The sequence below is a fragment of the Mobula birostris genome, chromosome 23, assembly GCF_030028105.1.
Source record: "Mobula birostris isolate sMobBir1 chromosome 23, sMobBir1.hap1, whole genome shotgun sequence".
In the NCBI taxonomy this organism is placed as follows: Eukaryota; Metazoa; Chordata; class Chondrichthyes; order Myliobatiformes; family Myliobatidae; genus Mobula; species Mobula birostris.
Window position 1 is genome coordinate 62,230,855 of NC_092392.1, and position 18,167 is coordinate 62,249,021.

The window sequence follows — 18,167 nt, forward strand, 5'->3', positions numbered from 1 at the left end:
GGCACCTTATCTTTCATAAATCAATGTATTGAGTACAGAATATGGGATGTTATGTTGAAGTTGTATAAGATGTTGGTGAGACCTAATTTGGAGTATTGTGTTTGTTTTGTTTTGGTTACCCATACACAGGAAAGATGTAAACAAGGTTGAAAGAGTGCAGAGATCATTTACAAGGATTTTGCCAGGTCTGGAGGAACTGAGTTCAAAGCAAAAATTGAATAGGTTAGGTCTAAAGAATATGTTCTATATTCTTTAGAACATAGAAGATTAAGAGTAGATTTGATAGAGGTGTACAAAATTATGAGGGTTGTAGATAGGATAAATGCAGACAGGTGTTTTCCTGTGAGGTTGGGTGAGACTACAACCCCACTTGGTCTAAGGATGAAAAGTGAGGTTTGAGGGAAACATGATAGGAAACTTTTTCACTCAGAGGGTCATGAGAGTGTGGAATGAGCTACCAGCACAAGTGGTGCATGCGAGCTGGATTTCAATGTTTAAGGTAAGTTTGGTTAGGTACGTACGAGGAAATCTGCAGATGCTGGAATTTCAAGCAACACACAAAAAAGTTGTTGGTGAACGCAGCAGGCCAGGCAGCATCTCTAGGAAGAGGTACAGTCGACGTTTCGGGCCGAGACCCTTCGTCAGGACTAACTGAAAGAAGAGCTAGTAAGAGGTTTGAAAGTGGGAGGGGGAGAGGGAGATCCAAAATGATAGGAGAAGACAGGAGGGGGAGGGATGGAGCCAAGAGCTGGACAGTTGATTGGCAAAAGGGATATGAGAGGATCATGGCACAGGAGGCCTCGGGAGACAGAAAAGGGGGAGGAGGGGAAGCCCAGAGGATGAGTAAGGGGTATAGTGAGAGGGACAGAGGGAGAAAAAGGAGAGAGAGAGAAAGAATATTTGTATATAAATAAATAAATAACGGATGGGGTACGAGGGAGAGGTGGGGCTTTAGTGGAAGTTTGAGAAGTCAATGTTCATGCCATCAGGTTGGAGGCTATCCAGACGGAATATAAGGTGTTGTTCCTCCAACCTGAGTGTGGCTTCATTTTTACAGTAGAGGAGGCCGTGGATAGACATATCAGAATGGGAAATGGGACGTGGAATTAAAATGTGTGGCCACTGGGAGATCCTGCTTTCTCTGGTGGACAGAGCATACATGTTCAGCGAAACGATCTCCTAGTCTGCGTCGGGTCTCGCCAATATATAGAAGGCCGCATTGGGAGCACCGGACGTAGTATATCACCCCAGCCGACTCACAGATGACCTTACACTACCTCCCTCACTATACATGCCCTTACACTTCCTCCCTCACTAAAGCGGAATAAGTGCTACACATGCCCTTACACTTCCTCCCTCACTACCATTCAGGGCCCCAGACAGTCCTTCCAGGCGAGGCGACACTTCACCTGTGAGTTGGCTGGGGTGATATACTGCATCGGGTGCTCCCAATGCGGCCTTCTATATATTGGCGAGACCCGACGCAGACTGGGAGATCATTTTGCTGAACACCTATGCTCTGTCCGCCAGAGAAAGCAGGATCTCCCAGTGGCCACACATTTTAATTCCACGTCCCATTCCCATTCTGATATGTCTATCCACGGCCTCCTCTACTGTAAAGATGAAGCCACACTCAGGTTGGAGGAACAACACCTTATATTCCGTCTGGATAGCCTCCAACCTGATGGCATGAACAGTGATTTCTCAAACTTCCGCTAATGCCTTCCTCCCCCTCGTACCCCATCCGTTATTTATTTACTTATATACACACATTCTTTTTCTCTCTCTCCTTTTACTCCCTCTGTCCCTCTCACTATGCCCCTTACTCATCCTCTGGGCTTCCCCCCTCCCCCTTTTCTTTCTCCCTAGGCCTCCTGTCCCATGATCCTCTCATATCCCTTTCGCCAATCAACTGTCCAGCTCTTGGCTCCATCCCTCCCCCTCCTGTCTTCTCCTATCATTTTTGGATCCCCCCTCCCCCTCCCACTTTCAAATCTCTTACTAGCTCTTCTTTCAGTTAGTCGTGACGAAGGGTCTCAGCCCGAAACGTCAAATGTACCTCTTCCTAGTGATGCTGCCTGGCCTGCTGAGTTCACCAGCAACTTTTATGTGTGTTGGTTAGGTATATGGATAGTAGGGATATGGACGGATATGGTTCTAGTGCAGTTCGATGGGAGTAGGCAGTTTAAATGGTTTTGGCATGGACTAGATGGTCTGAATGGCCTGTTTCTGTGCTGTACTTCTCTATGACTATAAGTTCAAAAGGATCTCCGGTCACTCTGGATGGTTCTGCAATCTGGAAATTGAATGCAGACAGTAAGTATTGTAAAATGAGATCAGTAACTTTTAAACAAAACATACTCTCTTTTTGTCCTTTAGGGACTGTTCAGGGCCTCTTTTCCACACCCAAGAACTGACCGTGAATATGCATCATATGAAATAGGATTTGACTGTGATGTTCTTGAACTCATTCCTGGGGTTGACCTTTTCTCAGACCGGTTCAGAGCTGATATACGGACAGTGGTGGGAAGTCTGAACTTTTTGCTCCATGAACTACATGCGGCAAGGCAAAACCTATTGGTAAGAAAATTACAAAAAGTCATAATATGCAAAGCTCCTGTTTTATTTTTAACTGTATGAAATCTTTTCATTGAGTCAGATTGACAACTAAACATCGTACAAAATAAAGAATTTGATTTTTTTATTTTTATGTTGTATGTTTTTTTTTTAAAATCACAAAAATGTATTAACTTCAATGATTATATATTTCTTTGTCATTTTCATAAAGGCAGTGTTGTGTTTGAAAACACTATATATCTTTTAACTCCAAAGGCTGTAGATCTGAATATCTTTTGTGGGCGACATGTTTATTAATCAAATCTGGCTGGACTTCATAGTACTTTTAGGTCTTTCTGTCTATTCCAGCTTTTTAAGGTCGTCTAGGAATATAAAGATGACCTTTTGATTTTCTTTTCCACAGTGCAAACCATCTTCTTAAACACCCCCCGAAACCACCACCTCCAGAATGTCTCCCACAAAATATGAAAAGAGTTCATGTATTTATTTTGACCTTAAGATACTTCCATTAATTGACATCTGGCATTTCCTTCACCAAGGGGTTCCCAACCTGGGGTCTATGGACGCCTTGGTTAATGGTAAGGGTCCATGGCATAAAAAAGTTTGGGAGCCCTGCCCCAGCCCAATGTGCTAACATTTTCATAGTGCACCCCTCCCCAACTCCAAGCTTTGAATTCAAACATTTCCCATCTTCTGTACTGTTGTCCCCTAGCTTATCTTGGCCATAAGACACATCTCCTGCTCCCTAAATCACACTATTAACTACTCGGCTTCCTTCCCTATATTTGATCTTCACTCAGGTTGTGGTTCTCTTTCAGTTATTGAACATTGAAGACAGACAGTACAGTACAGGAATCGGTCCTTTGGCTCGCAATGTTGTGCCAAACTAGTTAAATCTTCTGCCGAGACATGTCCATATCCCCTTCATCTCAGCACATTCATATGCCTGTCTAAGAGCCTTATAAATCCCTCTGTCATATCTGCGTCCACCACCACCCCGGCAGCACATTCAGCATTTTATGTGTAAAAAAATCTTAACCCCTCTCAGCTTAAGTGTGTACCCTCTAGTAATAACCATCTTGAACTTAGGAGAAAAGATGCTGGCTATTTATCCTATCTATACCTCCCATAATCTTTTAAACTTCTATCAGCTCTCCCCTCAACTACAATACTCCAGAGAAAACAACCCAGTTTGTCCAATCTCTCTTTATAACACATGCCTTCTATTCCAAGAAAGTAAACTTCTTCTGTACCTTCACCAAAGCCTCCGCATTCTTCCTATCACATGATGACCAGAATTGAATGCCTGGGTGAATATCAACCTGTGTGGCTATGAACTTGGATCCCAAGATCCCTCTATACATTGACACTGTCGAGGGTCTTGCATTAACAGTACTTTCCCTTTACAAAGTGCAACATCTCACAATCAGCCAGATGAAACTCCATCTACCATTTCTCTGCTTATATCTGGAATTGACCTATATCGTACTGTATCCTCTGACGATCTTATCATCATCTTCAGCAATCACTCATATTTGAAATATGATTCTTCTCCTGGTGGTTGATCTGGTCTTGACATGACCGATCCATGATGCACAAGTCCTATTGCAGTGTTGGCAGATGTAGGTCATTGAGGTGGTGGTGGATGTAGCTGGTTGGCCTTTCCTATCCTAGGCAGGAGTCAGACATATGGATGATGTGGCCGACCCATCACAACTTGTGTTGAGCTACGGTTGTGGCTATGGAGTTAATGTTAGCTTCCTCCAGGATGCTGGAGTTATTATGCCTGTCTTTCCAGCTAACTCTCAGAATCTTTCAAAGGCAGCTTTGATGGTAAGTTTCTAGGTATATTATGTGCCTGCTTTATGTTGTCCATGACTCCGCTCCATATAGTAAGGAGAGGAGGACTATAGCTTTATAGACCAGAAGCTTAGTGTTGGTCTTGATATCCCGATCTTCAAAAACCCCTTTTCTCAGCCTGGCAAAAGCTCCACTTGCACATCCTGTTCTGCAATTTATTTCAAGGTGAATGTTGACTCTTGAAGAAAAAGGGATCTCCAGAGGGATGTTGTCAACTTGGATGGTTGGAGGTATAGGAGCTTGATCTGGATAAGGTCAGTGCAGGACTTGGGTTTTCTTGATGTTTAGATTAAGTCCCTGGAGATTGTATGCTCTGGCAAAAGCATCCATTATGCATTGCAGATCCTCCTCAGAATGAGCTACGATGGCATTGTCTTCTGTAATTTGGAGCTCCATGATGGAAGCAATTGATACCTTACTCTTTGCCTTGAACCTATTAAGGTTAAAGAGCCCCCCCATCTGGCCTATACAGAATTTGGACTCCTTGTAGGAGGTCTTGGCCTGTGAGGTGAAGAATGGTTGCAGTGAAAACAGCAAACAGAGTTTGGGTAAAACCCTGTGGCGATCAGGAAATGGTGACAGGAGCAGGACAGTGAAGTCTGGGAGCTGGCACATAGGCAATGGGTGTTAGTTACAGTCGTCTTGCTCCTGGACTGAGGCAGATAGAACTTGTCGGCACCTCCACCCATGACTGAATAGCCCTATTTAGGACTCGTTCTGCTCGTTCTGCTCACCCCACATGGGGAAGAGGGCTAGAAAAGGTGCCCTAAAAATAGTTTGCCTCCTCACTCCTGACTGAATTACCGTGACCAGTGAGATAACCAAACTGTGGTCTGAAACAAAAGCATATGAATTTTGGAGCCTGGAATGTGTGGATACTTGCAGACAGTGAAACCAGTGAAAGAAATACTGATATCATCTCAAGGGAGCTGAGAAGATTCCAAATTGACCTTGCTACTCTTTCTGAAAAGTGGTTGACCGAGGAAGGACAATTAAAGAAGGAGAAGGGTGGATACACTTTTTTCTGGAAGGAGAAATAAGCAGATGAACCCAGAATCCACTAGAGTTGGATTCAGCATAAAGAACATCATCATCAGTCACCTCTCCAAATTGCCAGTTGGCATCAATGATCACCTCATGACCATGTGCCTTCAACTTGCTAACAATCAAATGGCTACAGCTGTGAGTGCCTACGCTCCAACCTGGACTCACCCGAAGATGTTAAGGAGACATTCTATGTTGACCTAGACTGCATACTGTCAGATATTCCCAAGGAAGATGAGGTCGTTCTTCTTGGAGACTTCACTTCATTTCATTTTTAAATCTTTTTATTAATTATTATTGAAAATCAACAAAAAATACATTAAAGTAATCAAATCGACATATCAATATGTACAATAAGAGTTAAACTATCAAGCAAGCTAAACAATTTATCAATAACAATAAGAAAAAACAAAATGTTAAAGCTTTTTTTTTGGAAAAAAGACAGAAGGAAAAAAGAACCCCTACTAACTAAAACAAAAAAACCCTACTAATAAAAAAAACACGAAGAAAACCCCATTTGGAGCACAAACGCAGAGCTATACGCCATACAAGCTTCCATAAAAGAAAGACATCAATCCACTAACCGAATCCATTTACTCAAGAATCAGAAGGGGACCATCTTAATTAACAAATCAAATGATAGTAGCGGGCAAAAGACCCCCAGCTTTTCTCAAAGTCAAATCAAGGATCAAAAGTTCGACTTCTGATTTTCTCCAAACTAAGACATAACATCACCTGAGAGAACCATTGTATCAAAGTGGGAGCAGAAGCATCTTTCCATTTTAATAAAATAGCCTTTTTGGCCAGTAATGTGACAAATGCAATTACATGTTGGTCTGATATAGAAATACCGTGAATATATTGAGGGATTATACCGAACAAAACTGTCAATTTATTAGGTTGTAAATTAATTTTTAAAGCTTTAGAAATTGTAGAAAAAATAGATTTCCAAAACTGTTTCAAAACAGAACACGACCAAAACGCATATGTCAATGTAGCTGTCTCAGTTTTACATCTATCACACTGACTGTTAACATTAGGAAATATTTTAGACAGTCTCTCCTTTGTCAAATAATAACAATGTACAATTTTAAATTGAATTAGAGAGTGACTGGCACAAATCGAAGAAGAGTTAACCGACTTCAGAACTCGCAACCAATCCTCTGTTATCAAGGTCATGTTAAGCTCTCTTTCCCAAACTTGCTTAATCTTAAGTAAAGGATAATTATTCTGTTATAATAGTAAATTATAAATTTTCCCAATGAAACCTTTCACTAAAGGGTTCATTTTTAAAATAATGTCTAACAGGTCAGAATCTTGTATATATGGAAAGTTACTTAAATATTCTTGTAAGAAATGTCTGACCTGAAGATATTGCAAGAAGTGTGAGTATGAGAGAGAATATTTAATTACTAATTTCTCAAAGGACATCTATCGGCCATCTTGAAATGGATCGATGAAGGAATCAATTCCTTTATTCGTCCAAAGAGAAGAGGTAGGATCACTAAGTGAAGGTTTAAATAAATAGTTTCGATAAATTAAACTAAGAAGGTTAAATTTTTTAAGATTAAAATAATTATGAAACTGATACCAAATTCGTAATGACTGCTTAATCAGAGGATATAAATTTAGATTAGAAATTTTGGCTAGTTGTACAGGTAAAGAGGCTTCTAATACTGAAGTTAAGTAAAATTGTTTCACAGCTTTCAATTCCAGATCAACCCATGGTGGTCGTTCATTTTTATCAGTCCAATATAACCAAGAACATGCATAACGTATATTAACTGCCCAATAATACATTCTTAAATTAGGCAGAGCAAGACCTCCATCCTTTTTTAATTTTTGTAAATTATGTTTTCCAATTCTTGGTCTTTTATTATTCCAAACAAAAGATGAAATAATAGAATGAACCTGATCTAAAAACTTCTTAGTTAAAAAAAGGAATACTTTGAAATACATATAAGAATTTTGGTCAAATCATCATGATTTTATGAATATCATTTTATGACTTCGACTGACTAATGAAAGTGTAAGTGGATACCATCTAGAAAATAATTGCTTCATAAAATCCACTAAGGGAACTAAATTAGCTCTATAAAGGTCTCCATAATTTTTAGTTATTCATATATAGAAGCAGAATCATTTAGAGGAAATAATTCACTTTTATGCAGGTTTAATTTATATCCTGAAAACTTTCCAAATTCATTTAATAATTTCAATAAACTAGGAATGGATTCTTCAGGATTCGAAACATAAACTAAGAGATCATCAGCATAAAGGCAGATCTTATGAATAGTTCCATTTATGGAAATTCCTTGAATATCCTTAGCTTCACGAAGTGCAATAGCCAAAGGTCCCAACACTAAATTAAATAACAAAGGACTTAACGGACATCCTTGTCTTGTACCCCGCGAAAGTCGAAAAAAAGGGGATCTGCAATTATTAGTGATAACAATGGCAATAGGGTTTTTATATATCATTCTAATCCACTTATTAAAATTGGTACCGAAGTTAAATTTCTCTAAAACGTTAATATTTCCATTCAACTCTATCAAATGCCTTTTTAGCATCAAGAAAAACAACACATTGGGGAGTCTTCAAAAGGGATGAGTATATAACATTTAACAGTCTCCGAGTATTAGAAAAGGAATAGTGGCCTTTTATAAAACCTGTTTGGTCCTGAGAGATAATTTTAGCTAGAATATTCTCCAGTCGATTAGCCATTACTTTTGAAAGAATTTTAGCATCCACATTTAATAATGAGATAGGTCTATATGAAGCGCAATCAGTAGGGTCTTTATCTTTCTTAAGAATTAAAGAAATAGAAGCTTCATAAAATGTGGAAGGTAACTCTCCTAACAAAAAAGAATCTTTAACATATAAGGAGTAAGCAATTCTTCAATTTTTTTATAAAATCCTACAGAAAAACCATCCAATCCAGGAACTTTACCAGATTACATTGAAAGAATAGCTTTCTGAATTTCTTTTTCAGTAAAAGGAGTATCAAGAGTTTGTTGATCTTCAACAGATATTCTAGGAAAATCAATCTTTTGTAAAAAGGCATTCATTTTAGAAGGATCAGCTGGAAACTGAGATTTATAGAGTTCACTGTAGAAGTCTTGAAAATTTTTATTAATGTCTTCATAATTACAAGCTAAACTACCATCTTCCTTACGAATTTTTAAAATTTGTCTTTTAGCTCCAGCTGCCTTTGATCGGGATGCTAATAGCTTATTACTTTTATCTCCAAACACATAAAATTGACTTTTTAATTTAAGCAAATTTCTTTCAATAGGATAAGTTTATAGTAAATTATATTGTGATTGAAGTTCAACCCTTTGTTTAAATAAATCAATATTAGGAGAAAGTGCATAAGTGTTATCCAAGTCTTTTAATTTGTCTTGAAGTCCTATCTAACTCTATTTTTGTCTGTTTCTTAAGCTTAGCCAAATAGGACCTCGCAAATATGCTTTAAATGTATCCCATATAACCAATTTCGACACATCTCCCGTATTATTAAAAAGAAAAAAATCTTTTATCTGGGTCTCTATAAATTTGACAAAGTCCAAACTTTGTAATAAATTTTCTGGAAAATGCCAAGGCAAGTTTACATTATTAACATCATTCAATTCAAAAATTAAGCTTAAAGGTGCATGATCCGAAACAACAGGACAATTTTTCTATTACAAGTTGTTCCTTTAACGATTAAAAATCTACCATTGATATCTGAGACGATGTCTTCTTGGATAAATGAAATATTAGATTTAATAAAAATAGATACTCCCTTTGTTTTATTTTGACAAGTAGCATGAAGTTGAAGGCCCTTCCATGTTTTAAAAAATCTATTTTGATCGCCCGTTCTGATATGCATTTCTTGAACAAAAATTATATCGGGCTGGAATTGATTAATAATTCTAAAGGTCTTCTTAATAGGGTGATTCCAGCCACATACGTTGCAACTAATAACGTTTATCCGTTTAACTACCGTAGAATATTGTTTTTAACATGAAAATACACGCGTACCATGGCGGGCTACTAATCAAAGATGGCGGTGATGAGTATAACCATATAGAAAACATGCATTCTCCGGAACTCAATAATGGGAAAAAATACAAGATGTATGTAAAAAAACTGAAAACAATAATCCCGCAATAACCCCATAATACACAACTACCCCCAATCCTCCCACCATCCCAAAAGATAGAAATCCGGCAGAAAGAGAGAATAAGCCGGAATGCATCCCCAGAGAAAGAAAAAAGAGGAATAAACAGTCAATATTTTGGGTTGAGGCCCTTCATCAGCACTGATAAAGATCAGAGTCCTGATAAAGGGTCTTGGCCCAAAACATCGACTGTTTACTCTTCTCCAGAGATGTTTCTGTACCTGCTGAGTCCCTCCAACATTTTATGTTTGTTTTTCTGGATTTCCAGCATCTGCAGAATCTCTAGTGTTTAGAATCTTAACATTGACACTTCCTTTTGAGTAAGTTCATGCATGTCCTTCTGGACCCACACATTTAGCCTTCAACAACATTACTCCGCACCCTGCAAAGACTCATTTCAGGGAGGTAGCACCCCCGCCACCCTATATCTGACCACCCCCCACCCCACCCCCAGTCGACCTCCAAGGGTGTATGTAATACTTTGTTTAGTGATTTTGTCTAATCTGTACACCAAGTTGGGTATATGCAGAAAATGTGACATTAAAATATGTACTTATATTATCATGTTTATTCTATTACAACTTTTAAGCAAGTCTACAGGGAGTTTGGCCTCATCACGTAGGACATCAACAGCGTAGCTCCTTAGCAGCCAGCCAGCTAGTTTAAATAACGAATGACACCTGTTAAACTCACTTCAACATGTTTTTTACATTTTAACTCACCATGGACAATAGAAAAGACACTGTTGCAAACAGTGCAGCGAGCAACACTGTCATTATTTTTGAGGTCGACTGTAAAGCCCGCCCACAGAGAAAACTGATAGGTCTACTTAACGGGGTCCCCAACCTTTTTTTCGCACCGCGGACCGTTTAATATTGACAATATTCTTGCGAACCGGCCGACCAGGGGTGGGGGGGTGGTGTTAATCACAACCGGAATATAGGTGATAAGTCAACTATAAGTCACTTATAGGTGGCTAATACACTCAATTTCGTTTCTAAAAGGGTTTATCTAACAAATTTAATTTTAAACACACAGCGCATATTTTCCTTGTATGAATATAGTGATAAGTCAATTATAAGTCAATTGCATCATAACATTTTAAAGTTTGGATATCAAACATACAGCGCATATTTTTCTCGTATGAACATATAAAATCATTGCAACACACCAATATCGCTGAATCAGTAGGAGCCCTGAGTTTGTTTCCCTGCAACAAGACGGTGCCATTGAGGGGTGATGGGAGACAGCGATACTCGAAGGAGGTTCCTTATGTCCAGTCTATTCCACAATTTTGTTTTCGTTGCATTCATTGCAGAAAACCCCGCTTCGCAGAGATATGTTGGAAATGGAAGCAACTTTTTCAGTGCTTCCGTGGCTATCTCAGGATATTCAGCCTTGACTTTGATCCAGAATGCTGGCAGAGATGTTACGTCAAACATACTTTTCAGCCCGTCATCATTTGCAAGCTTGAGGAGTTGATCTTCCTGCGCTGACATGGATGACGTATGCGTAATGACTTCGCGTGCGTTCAAGTTCAATAGTGGGCGTGACAGGGAATGGTGAAAGGTGCAGCTGACTCATATCACCAAATCATATTGTTTCCTCGTGGCCCGGTGGTTGGGGACCACTCTTAGCATGAAGAGAGACCAAGCAGGATGCACGCTCTCCCTCTCTCTCCCTTTCTCAAAAAAATCGATTTCCGAGATATTGTACATAATTTCCGGGCGTCTGGGAGCCACTATCAATATGCGGGAGACTCCCGGAACTTCCGAGAGAGGTGGGATGTCTGCAAACCTAATGGTTCATAAACAAATGGAGTTCACAAAAAATCCCAAGCATTATATTATAAATCCAGTGGAGAAGGTTCTTGGCTTTGATCTTCCAGATGTTCATAGGCAACTGAATTTATGTGAAGGGAAATGCAGATAATTGATGTGCAAAGGAAAATTTTTAAACATTAGAGTGGGCAACTATGATCACCTAAAATAGAACTTGGATTTGGATGCCCAGTTCGAAATATGAAGGCACTATCACAACAATAAATTCTGCCTCTCCTGATACTATTTGGCTCAGTTGCCTAAATGCTTCAATATCTATATAAGCTAAACTGGAGCAGAAGAGAGCCAACTATAACCAAGGTTGAATAGGAGGGTGGTACAAAAAACTCTAAACTGAACTAAAATTTTATGAAGTAAAACATGTGTTGGATATTTTGTGCAGTAATATATCCAGGTTTCATGTACTTTCTCAATACTAAAGAACTAAAGAGGAGGAAATATGGCTAAAGTGGTTCATAAATTAATAAAATGAATAAAAGGTAAAATAATATTACAGTTTAATTTTATTCTTGATAATGTTAACAGATTTTTTATGAGAGTCAGTGAAGTTTTATTATGTTTTGTCTATGATATGGGTTGCCAATACTTATGGGTTTAATCAAGAACCTATGATTTCTGATGTGTTGGTTCAGTGGGAAGTGATGAGAGGTGTGCTTATGGTAACTTTGCCCTGGCTGCAGAGTGAACTTCAGATAAAGCAAACAGAGGGAAGAACAAAGGCCAAGTCATGAACAGGCAATTCCAAATAGAAGCCCAATAAATCCTATCTTAAATGAACAATGTGGTGCGCAAATAGTTGCCTTCATTGTAGCAGTGTATTGCCACAGTTAGTTCACCAGCTCCGGAGATTCTGGCAGGAAAGTTAGTCTAGAGAAAATATTAAGTGAGAACATGTCATGTACCATTGATACTGAAATTTACAAGCAACACCAACAAAATTCTGGGAGCCTTAAGTACAGTATAATCCACTGTAAGGTTGAAAAGTAAAATGCCTGATGTGTTGGGCTGTAAATATGATTTGATTTATTTTGTTTGATTTTCTGTCCACATGGAGTAAGCAATAACCTTTGTTGTTTGTAATTCTAAGTAGATAACTAAAGGTGCATGTCTAAAATAAATAAAATGAACTAATTCCCAAAACAAACAGCAGGTTAGTCTATGGTAGTAAATTAAGACAGATTAAGGTTTTGACAGAAAGCTGGGAAATGAGGAATCTTTGAAAAAATTCTGAACAAATATCAGAGTTCAGGAAGAATGATTTGACTAGCAGAGGATACAATAGGTTGAAGCAACTTTTGATAACTAGCAATCATGTACAAAATGACTTATGGCTGGTCCGGCTTGGGAAGCTTCTTTTAATCATGTATCTCTATTTTATGTGACAGGCCTTACCTCTGTTCACACTGTACCAGTACTTTGTTAGTTCAATCTGTCATGATGTGCAGAAGTGTGTTGAAGCAAGAATATTGAAGGTAACAGAGCATTGGCATCAATGCATGTATTTTCTGAGATTGTTTAGAAGTGTAAATATAAAGCTCTCATAGAAGCAGGGTTAGTTTCTTTAGGTTTTCAGATTATATTATAGAAACCAAATGAGTGTAGAATAACTGGATGACAGAATATCTACAATTTCATATGTATGGTTGGACAAGTTATGATGTACAGGGAAAAATATTAATCAGTAAATATATAACAATTTGCTGGTAAATTATTGTTTTCTTTTCTCAGTTTTCAGCAATCATGAATGACAGTGAAATATTTATATAATGCTTTCTTCATTTATTATACAACAAATTGACACATAAAATAGAAGAAAAGTAAATGTTTTTCATTATTTGTTCAATAATCCTAATTGGATCATTCATGTTCCCTATCACAACAATTGTAGATGATTAATTTTGATAGTTTACAGAGAGGATAGTTCTTCTCCATTCTGAAACATTGTGAATTGGAACTTGCTTCAGTTTAGCTATATTGTACAGTCATTTATTCAATGCAGTGAACTTCTTTTGTTTTAACCACTTTAAACAGATGAGAGCTTTGGCAGACTTAGGGCTTTTTGCAGAAGCTTTTGCTGAACATCATGTCTTGATTAATGGTGAAAAGATTCCACATTTCCTCTTGGGTGGTTTCAGACCCTCAGAACCTAAGGTATGACCCAATTTTATATCCATTTTCTCATGTTCATTTTCGCATTTCTATGTATTTTTTATTTGGATCCACCCCTTGAGGTAACATTCCAACCTGCAGTTAGTGTTAGGGGTAGGTTTATGTTTGCTCAATGTGATTGGAGGCTAAAATCAAAAGAAAAGGAACTCCTTAAGAAAGTTGAAAGTCTTTTCCCTGTTCCATTGTGGGCAATGTGCTGAATACAAAAAGGTTGTGTTGGTTGTTAATGCAAACAACACATTTCACTGTATGTTTCAATGAACTATAATAAATAAATCTGAATTTGAATCGGATAATATTCAAAATCACAGGAAGTACCTTTCAATTAAGATGGTGGGGGAATGACCTTCTGAAAGGTTTGTTAATGTTTTAAATTTGTGTAGGGGAATTGGAGAGAAATAGCTGGGTTATTTCTTTATAAAAGTATTAATTTTTAAAGGATTACATCTTTGTTTTTTAATGTCACACTAATTTTTAAACAAAAGTTGATTGATATCCATGTTTTTGCAGAGTACCATTGGAAATTAGGCTTTCCTTTGCCAAATGTACCACAGAAAGCATCCTATCTGGATGCATCATGGCTTGGTATAGCAACTGCTCTGCCCGTGATCACAAGAAACTGCAGAGAGTGGTGGAAGCAGCTCAGCGTTTCACCTCTCAGAAACCAGACCTCCATCCCCATTCCAGGAGCTCTGTCTATACTTCTCACGTTCTCAGTAAAGCATTCAGCATAATCAAAGACCCCACTCACCAAGGACATTCTGTCCTCTCCCATTGAGTCTGCTCCATTTCATCATGACTGATCCATTTCTCCTCTCAGCCCCAGTCTCCTGCCTTCTCCCCATATCCCTTCACGTCCTGACCAATCAAGAATCTATCAACCTCTGCCTTAAATTTACATAAAGGCTTGGCCTCCAGAACTGCCTGTGGCAAAATATCTCTTTGTGCAACTCAATCCTTGATTTCCTCACTTGCCCAGTCAATCCCAGTCAGTTTGGATTGACAACAATATCTTCTTGTCAGGGCAAATCAAATAACATTCAGACTCAAATATTGATATTGTCAAGGAATTCAAAAGAACACTCAGACCCAGATATCTGATTGTCTTTTATTTCCATGGCCACATGAGAATCATCTCTCAGAGAGCAGCGATTGATAAGGGGTGATTGATAAGTTCATGGTCTAAGGTAGAAAGAGTCAATTTTAGAAAACCTAGCACATTTACACACTTAGTCCAGTGGTCGTGGAGCATACGGATCCCTTCTTTGTAGAAGTCAGTGCCTTGGACCTCCAGAAAGTGGTCCACAGCAGGGGTGATTGATAAGTTTGTGGCCTAAGGCAGAAGGAGATGAGTTATTAACTTCAAACTTTCTGCATTTTCACTCAAAGAGTTGAACTGAACGTGCATATAACGAGAGCTGTACAACTCATTTCCTTCTGGCTTTGGCCACGAACTTATCAATCAGCCCTGCTGTGGACCACCTGGAGGTCCAAGATGCTCTCATTACGTGTACGTGCAGTTCAACTCTTTGAGTGATAATGCAGAAAGTTTGAAGTTAATAACTCATCTCCTTCGACCTTAGGCCACAAACATATCAATCACCCCTGCTGAGGGCCACTTCTACAAAGAAGGGATCCGTATGTTCTACGACCGCTGGATGAAGTTTGTAAATGTGCTAGGTTTTCTAAAATTGACTCCTTCTACCTTAGGCCACGAACTTATCAATCACCCCTTGTATATAGATGTGTAGTGGAGAGTGTATTGACTGGCTGCATTACAGCCTGGAATGGAAACAGCCGTGTCCTTGAATGGAAAAGCCTACAAAAAGCAGTGGATTGGCCCAGTCCATTGCAAGTAAAGCCCTCCCCACCATTGAGCACATCTATGTGGAGCGCTGTTGCAGGAAAGCAGCATCTATCACTGAAGGGCCCCCACATCCAAACCATGCTCTCTTCTTGCTGCTGCCATGAGGAAGAATGTACAGGAGCCTCAGGACCTGCACCAGCAGGATCAGGAACACTTACTGCCCCTCAACCATTAGGCTCCTGAACTGGAGGAGATACCTTCATTCAACTTCACTTGCCCTATCACCGAACTGTTCCCACAACCTATGGACTCAATTTCAAGAACTCGTTACCTCATTATTTATTTCTTATTTATATTATTCTTTCTTCTTTCTTTCTTTTGCATTTGCAAGTTTGTTGACGTTTGCACATTCATTGTCTCTCCGTCTTGTTGGGGGCTGTCTTTCATTGATTCTATTGTGTTTCTTGTACTTACTGTGACTGCCTGCAAAAAAAGGAATCTCAGGGTGTACATATTGACATTTACCTGTATGTACTTTTACAATAAATTTACTTTGAACATTCCGCTCAATCTTTTCTACACTGTTTCTAGTTTAATAACATCTTTCCATAACAGGATGACTAAAACGGTTCCTAATTTTATGCACAGCTGTCGAAATGTGGCCTCTCTAACTTTTTTTAAACAGCAATATTAAATCCCATCTCCTCTACTCAATGCCCTGATTAATGAAGGCCTTCTGTACCACTCTCTCTATCTGTGATGCAACTTTCTAGAAATTATAATACCTGTACCCTAAGATACAGGTTCAGAATTAGACCATTTGGCCCATCAAGTTTACGTCACCATTTCATCGTGGCTGAACCATTTCCCCTTCGCCTCAATTTCCTGCCTTCTTCCCGTAACCCTGATGAATCAAGAACCTATCAACCTCTGTATACCCAATGACTTGGCCTCCACAGCCACCTGTGGTAATGAATTCCATGGATTCACCACGCTGACTAAAGAAATTTCTTCTCATCTCTGTTCTAAATGGACATCCCTCTATCCTGAGGTTGTGGCCTTTGGTCTTAGACTCACTCACCACAGGAAACATCCTCTGCACATCCACTCTATCGAGACCTTTCAACGTTCAATAGATTTCAATAAGATTTTTCTGAATTTCAGTGATTAGAGAAACTCAGAGCCATGAAATGCTCCAAATTATGCACTTGCACTCCTAGGTCCCTCTATTTCATAACAGTCCTCAATGCCCTACAGTACAAACCTTACCCTGGTTTGATTTCCCAAAAAACAATGCGTCACATTGAAAGCCTTTTGCCATCCCTCAGTTATATCTACTATATCTAGTCAATCAAGATCGATCTGCTAAAATTTTTCATAGCCTTCTACACCTTATACAATAGACCTACTTTAGTGTCATCTGCAAACTTATTAACCATTTCTTTGTACATTCACATATACATTTCTCCATTTTTGTTACTATTGCTAATACATTGAGCTCCTTATTCATATGTGGTTCTCCATTATTTCTGACTGAGATACTGTGTCTTTTATCTGTGAAGAAAGATGACACTTTTTAAAAAATCCTCTTTGTCTTATCCTCAAGATGTTTTCTCTTGTCTCAGTCTGCAAGCAATTCTCATTAACATCAATCATTCTTTTCCTTTTTTTGTGTGTACAAAAGCTTTTACATTTGATTTTATGTTACTTGCAGGCCCACTCTCATATTCTACTTCCCCTTTTGATATTAGTGCCTTGATTCTCTTTTGATCAATTAGGATTTTTTTTATTCCCAATCCTCAATGTTCTTGTTTTTCTGCAAAATACTGGGCAGAACAATGTTGTAACAGTTAGCATAATACTATTGCAATTCTGCTGCTGCGTGTATGTTCTCCCTGTGACTGCATGGGTTTCCTCCGGGTGTACATTCCAAAGATGTCCAGGTTAGTAAATTGATCACGTGGGTGTAGTTAGGCAGCGCGGGCTCATCAGGCCAGAAGGGCCTGTTACCATGCTGTATCTCCAAAGCAAATGAAATAAAATAAATAAATAATTGTCTTTTCTTCAATCTAACACTGCCACAGCTACTCTAATAGTAATGGCTGGACCACATTTGCTGTTCTTTTTCCCTCTATTAGTAACTTGTAAGCAATTATTAATAACTCAACTTCTTGCAGTATGCTAGCAGTTCCCAGTAAGCAGCAGGATCCCTGCACAAAAGGAAGAGATCTGATTTCCTGACGCATGCTCATGAGAGTTTAACTGATTATACTCTGACATTGGACTCCTTATGGAATCCCCCAGCACTTGGTGCATGGGCTATTGTTTGTTGAATCCGCATTAGGTTGGATTGTTTGTTTCACTGGAGAATGACTGCTATGAAGCACCTGGATAGATATTAAGTAATTTATCACTGTTGGACTTGATTGGGTTAACTTCATAGTTTTAACTCTTCTAAAATAAGTTTTTTAAATATCTTTTGGTTTAAAAGTATTACATTGTAATTTTTGGAGTTATTTTTAATAGTTTATAAACATCTGTGAATGTTTCTGAATGTCAGGGACTTATTCTGAAAGGGATGCTGAACATGTGAAATAAACAGAATACAGGAATTACTCCACAGGTCAAATTTTCATCGGTAGAGGATAAGAGTTATCTTTAATGTATAAATTCTGTTAAGAACATAGAACATTGCCGCACCAGAACA

General features: G+C 38.6%; 1 protein-coding gene across 13 annotated transcripts in view; it reads left to right on the top strand.

The window, feature by feature from the left end:
* Positions 1–18,167, top strand: part of cfap54 (cilia and flagella associated protein 54) — a 482,407-nt gene that overhangs the window by 272,729 nt on the left and 191,511 nt on the right. For 12 of the 13 annotated variants that reach the window (XM_072241335.1, XM_072241340.1, XM_072241344.1 and 9 more), the window contains 3 exons: positions 2,380–2,580; positions 12,870–12,956; positions 13,516–13,635. In XM_072241335.1, the coding sequence (XP_072097436.1) occupies positions 2,380–2,580; positions 12,870–12,956; positions 13,516–13,635 (408 nt within the window). The remainder of the gene's footprint in view (positions 1–2,379; positions 2,581–12,869; positions 12,957–13,515; positions 13,636–18,167) is intronic. The other variant, XM_072241339.1, reaches the window with a different exon arrangement.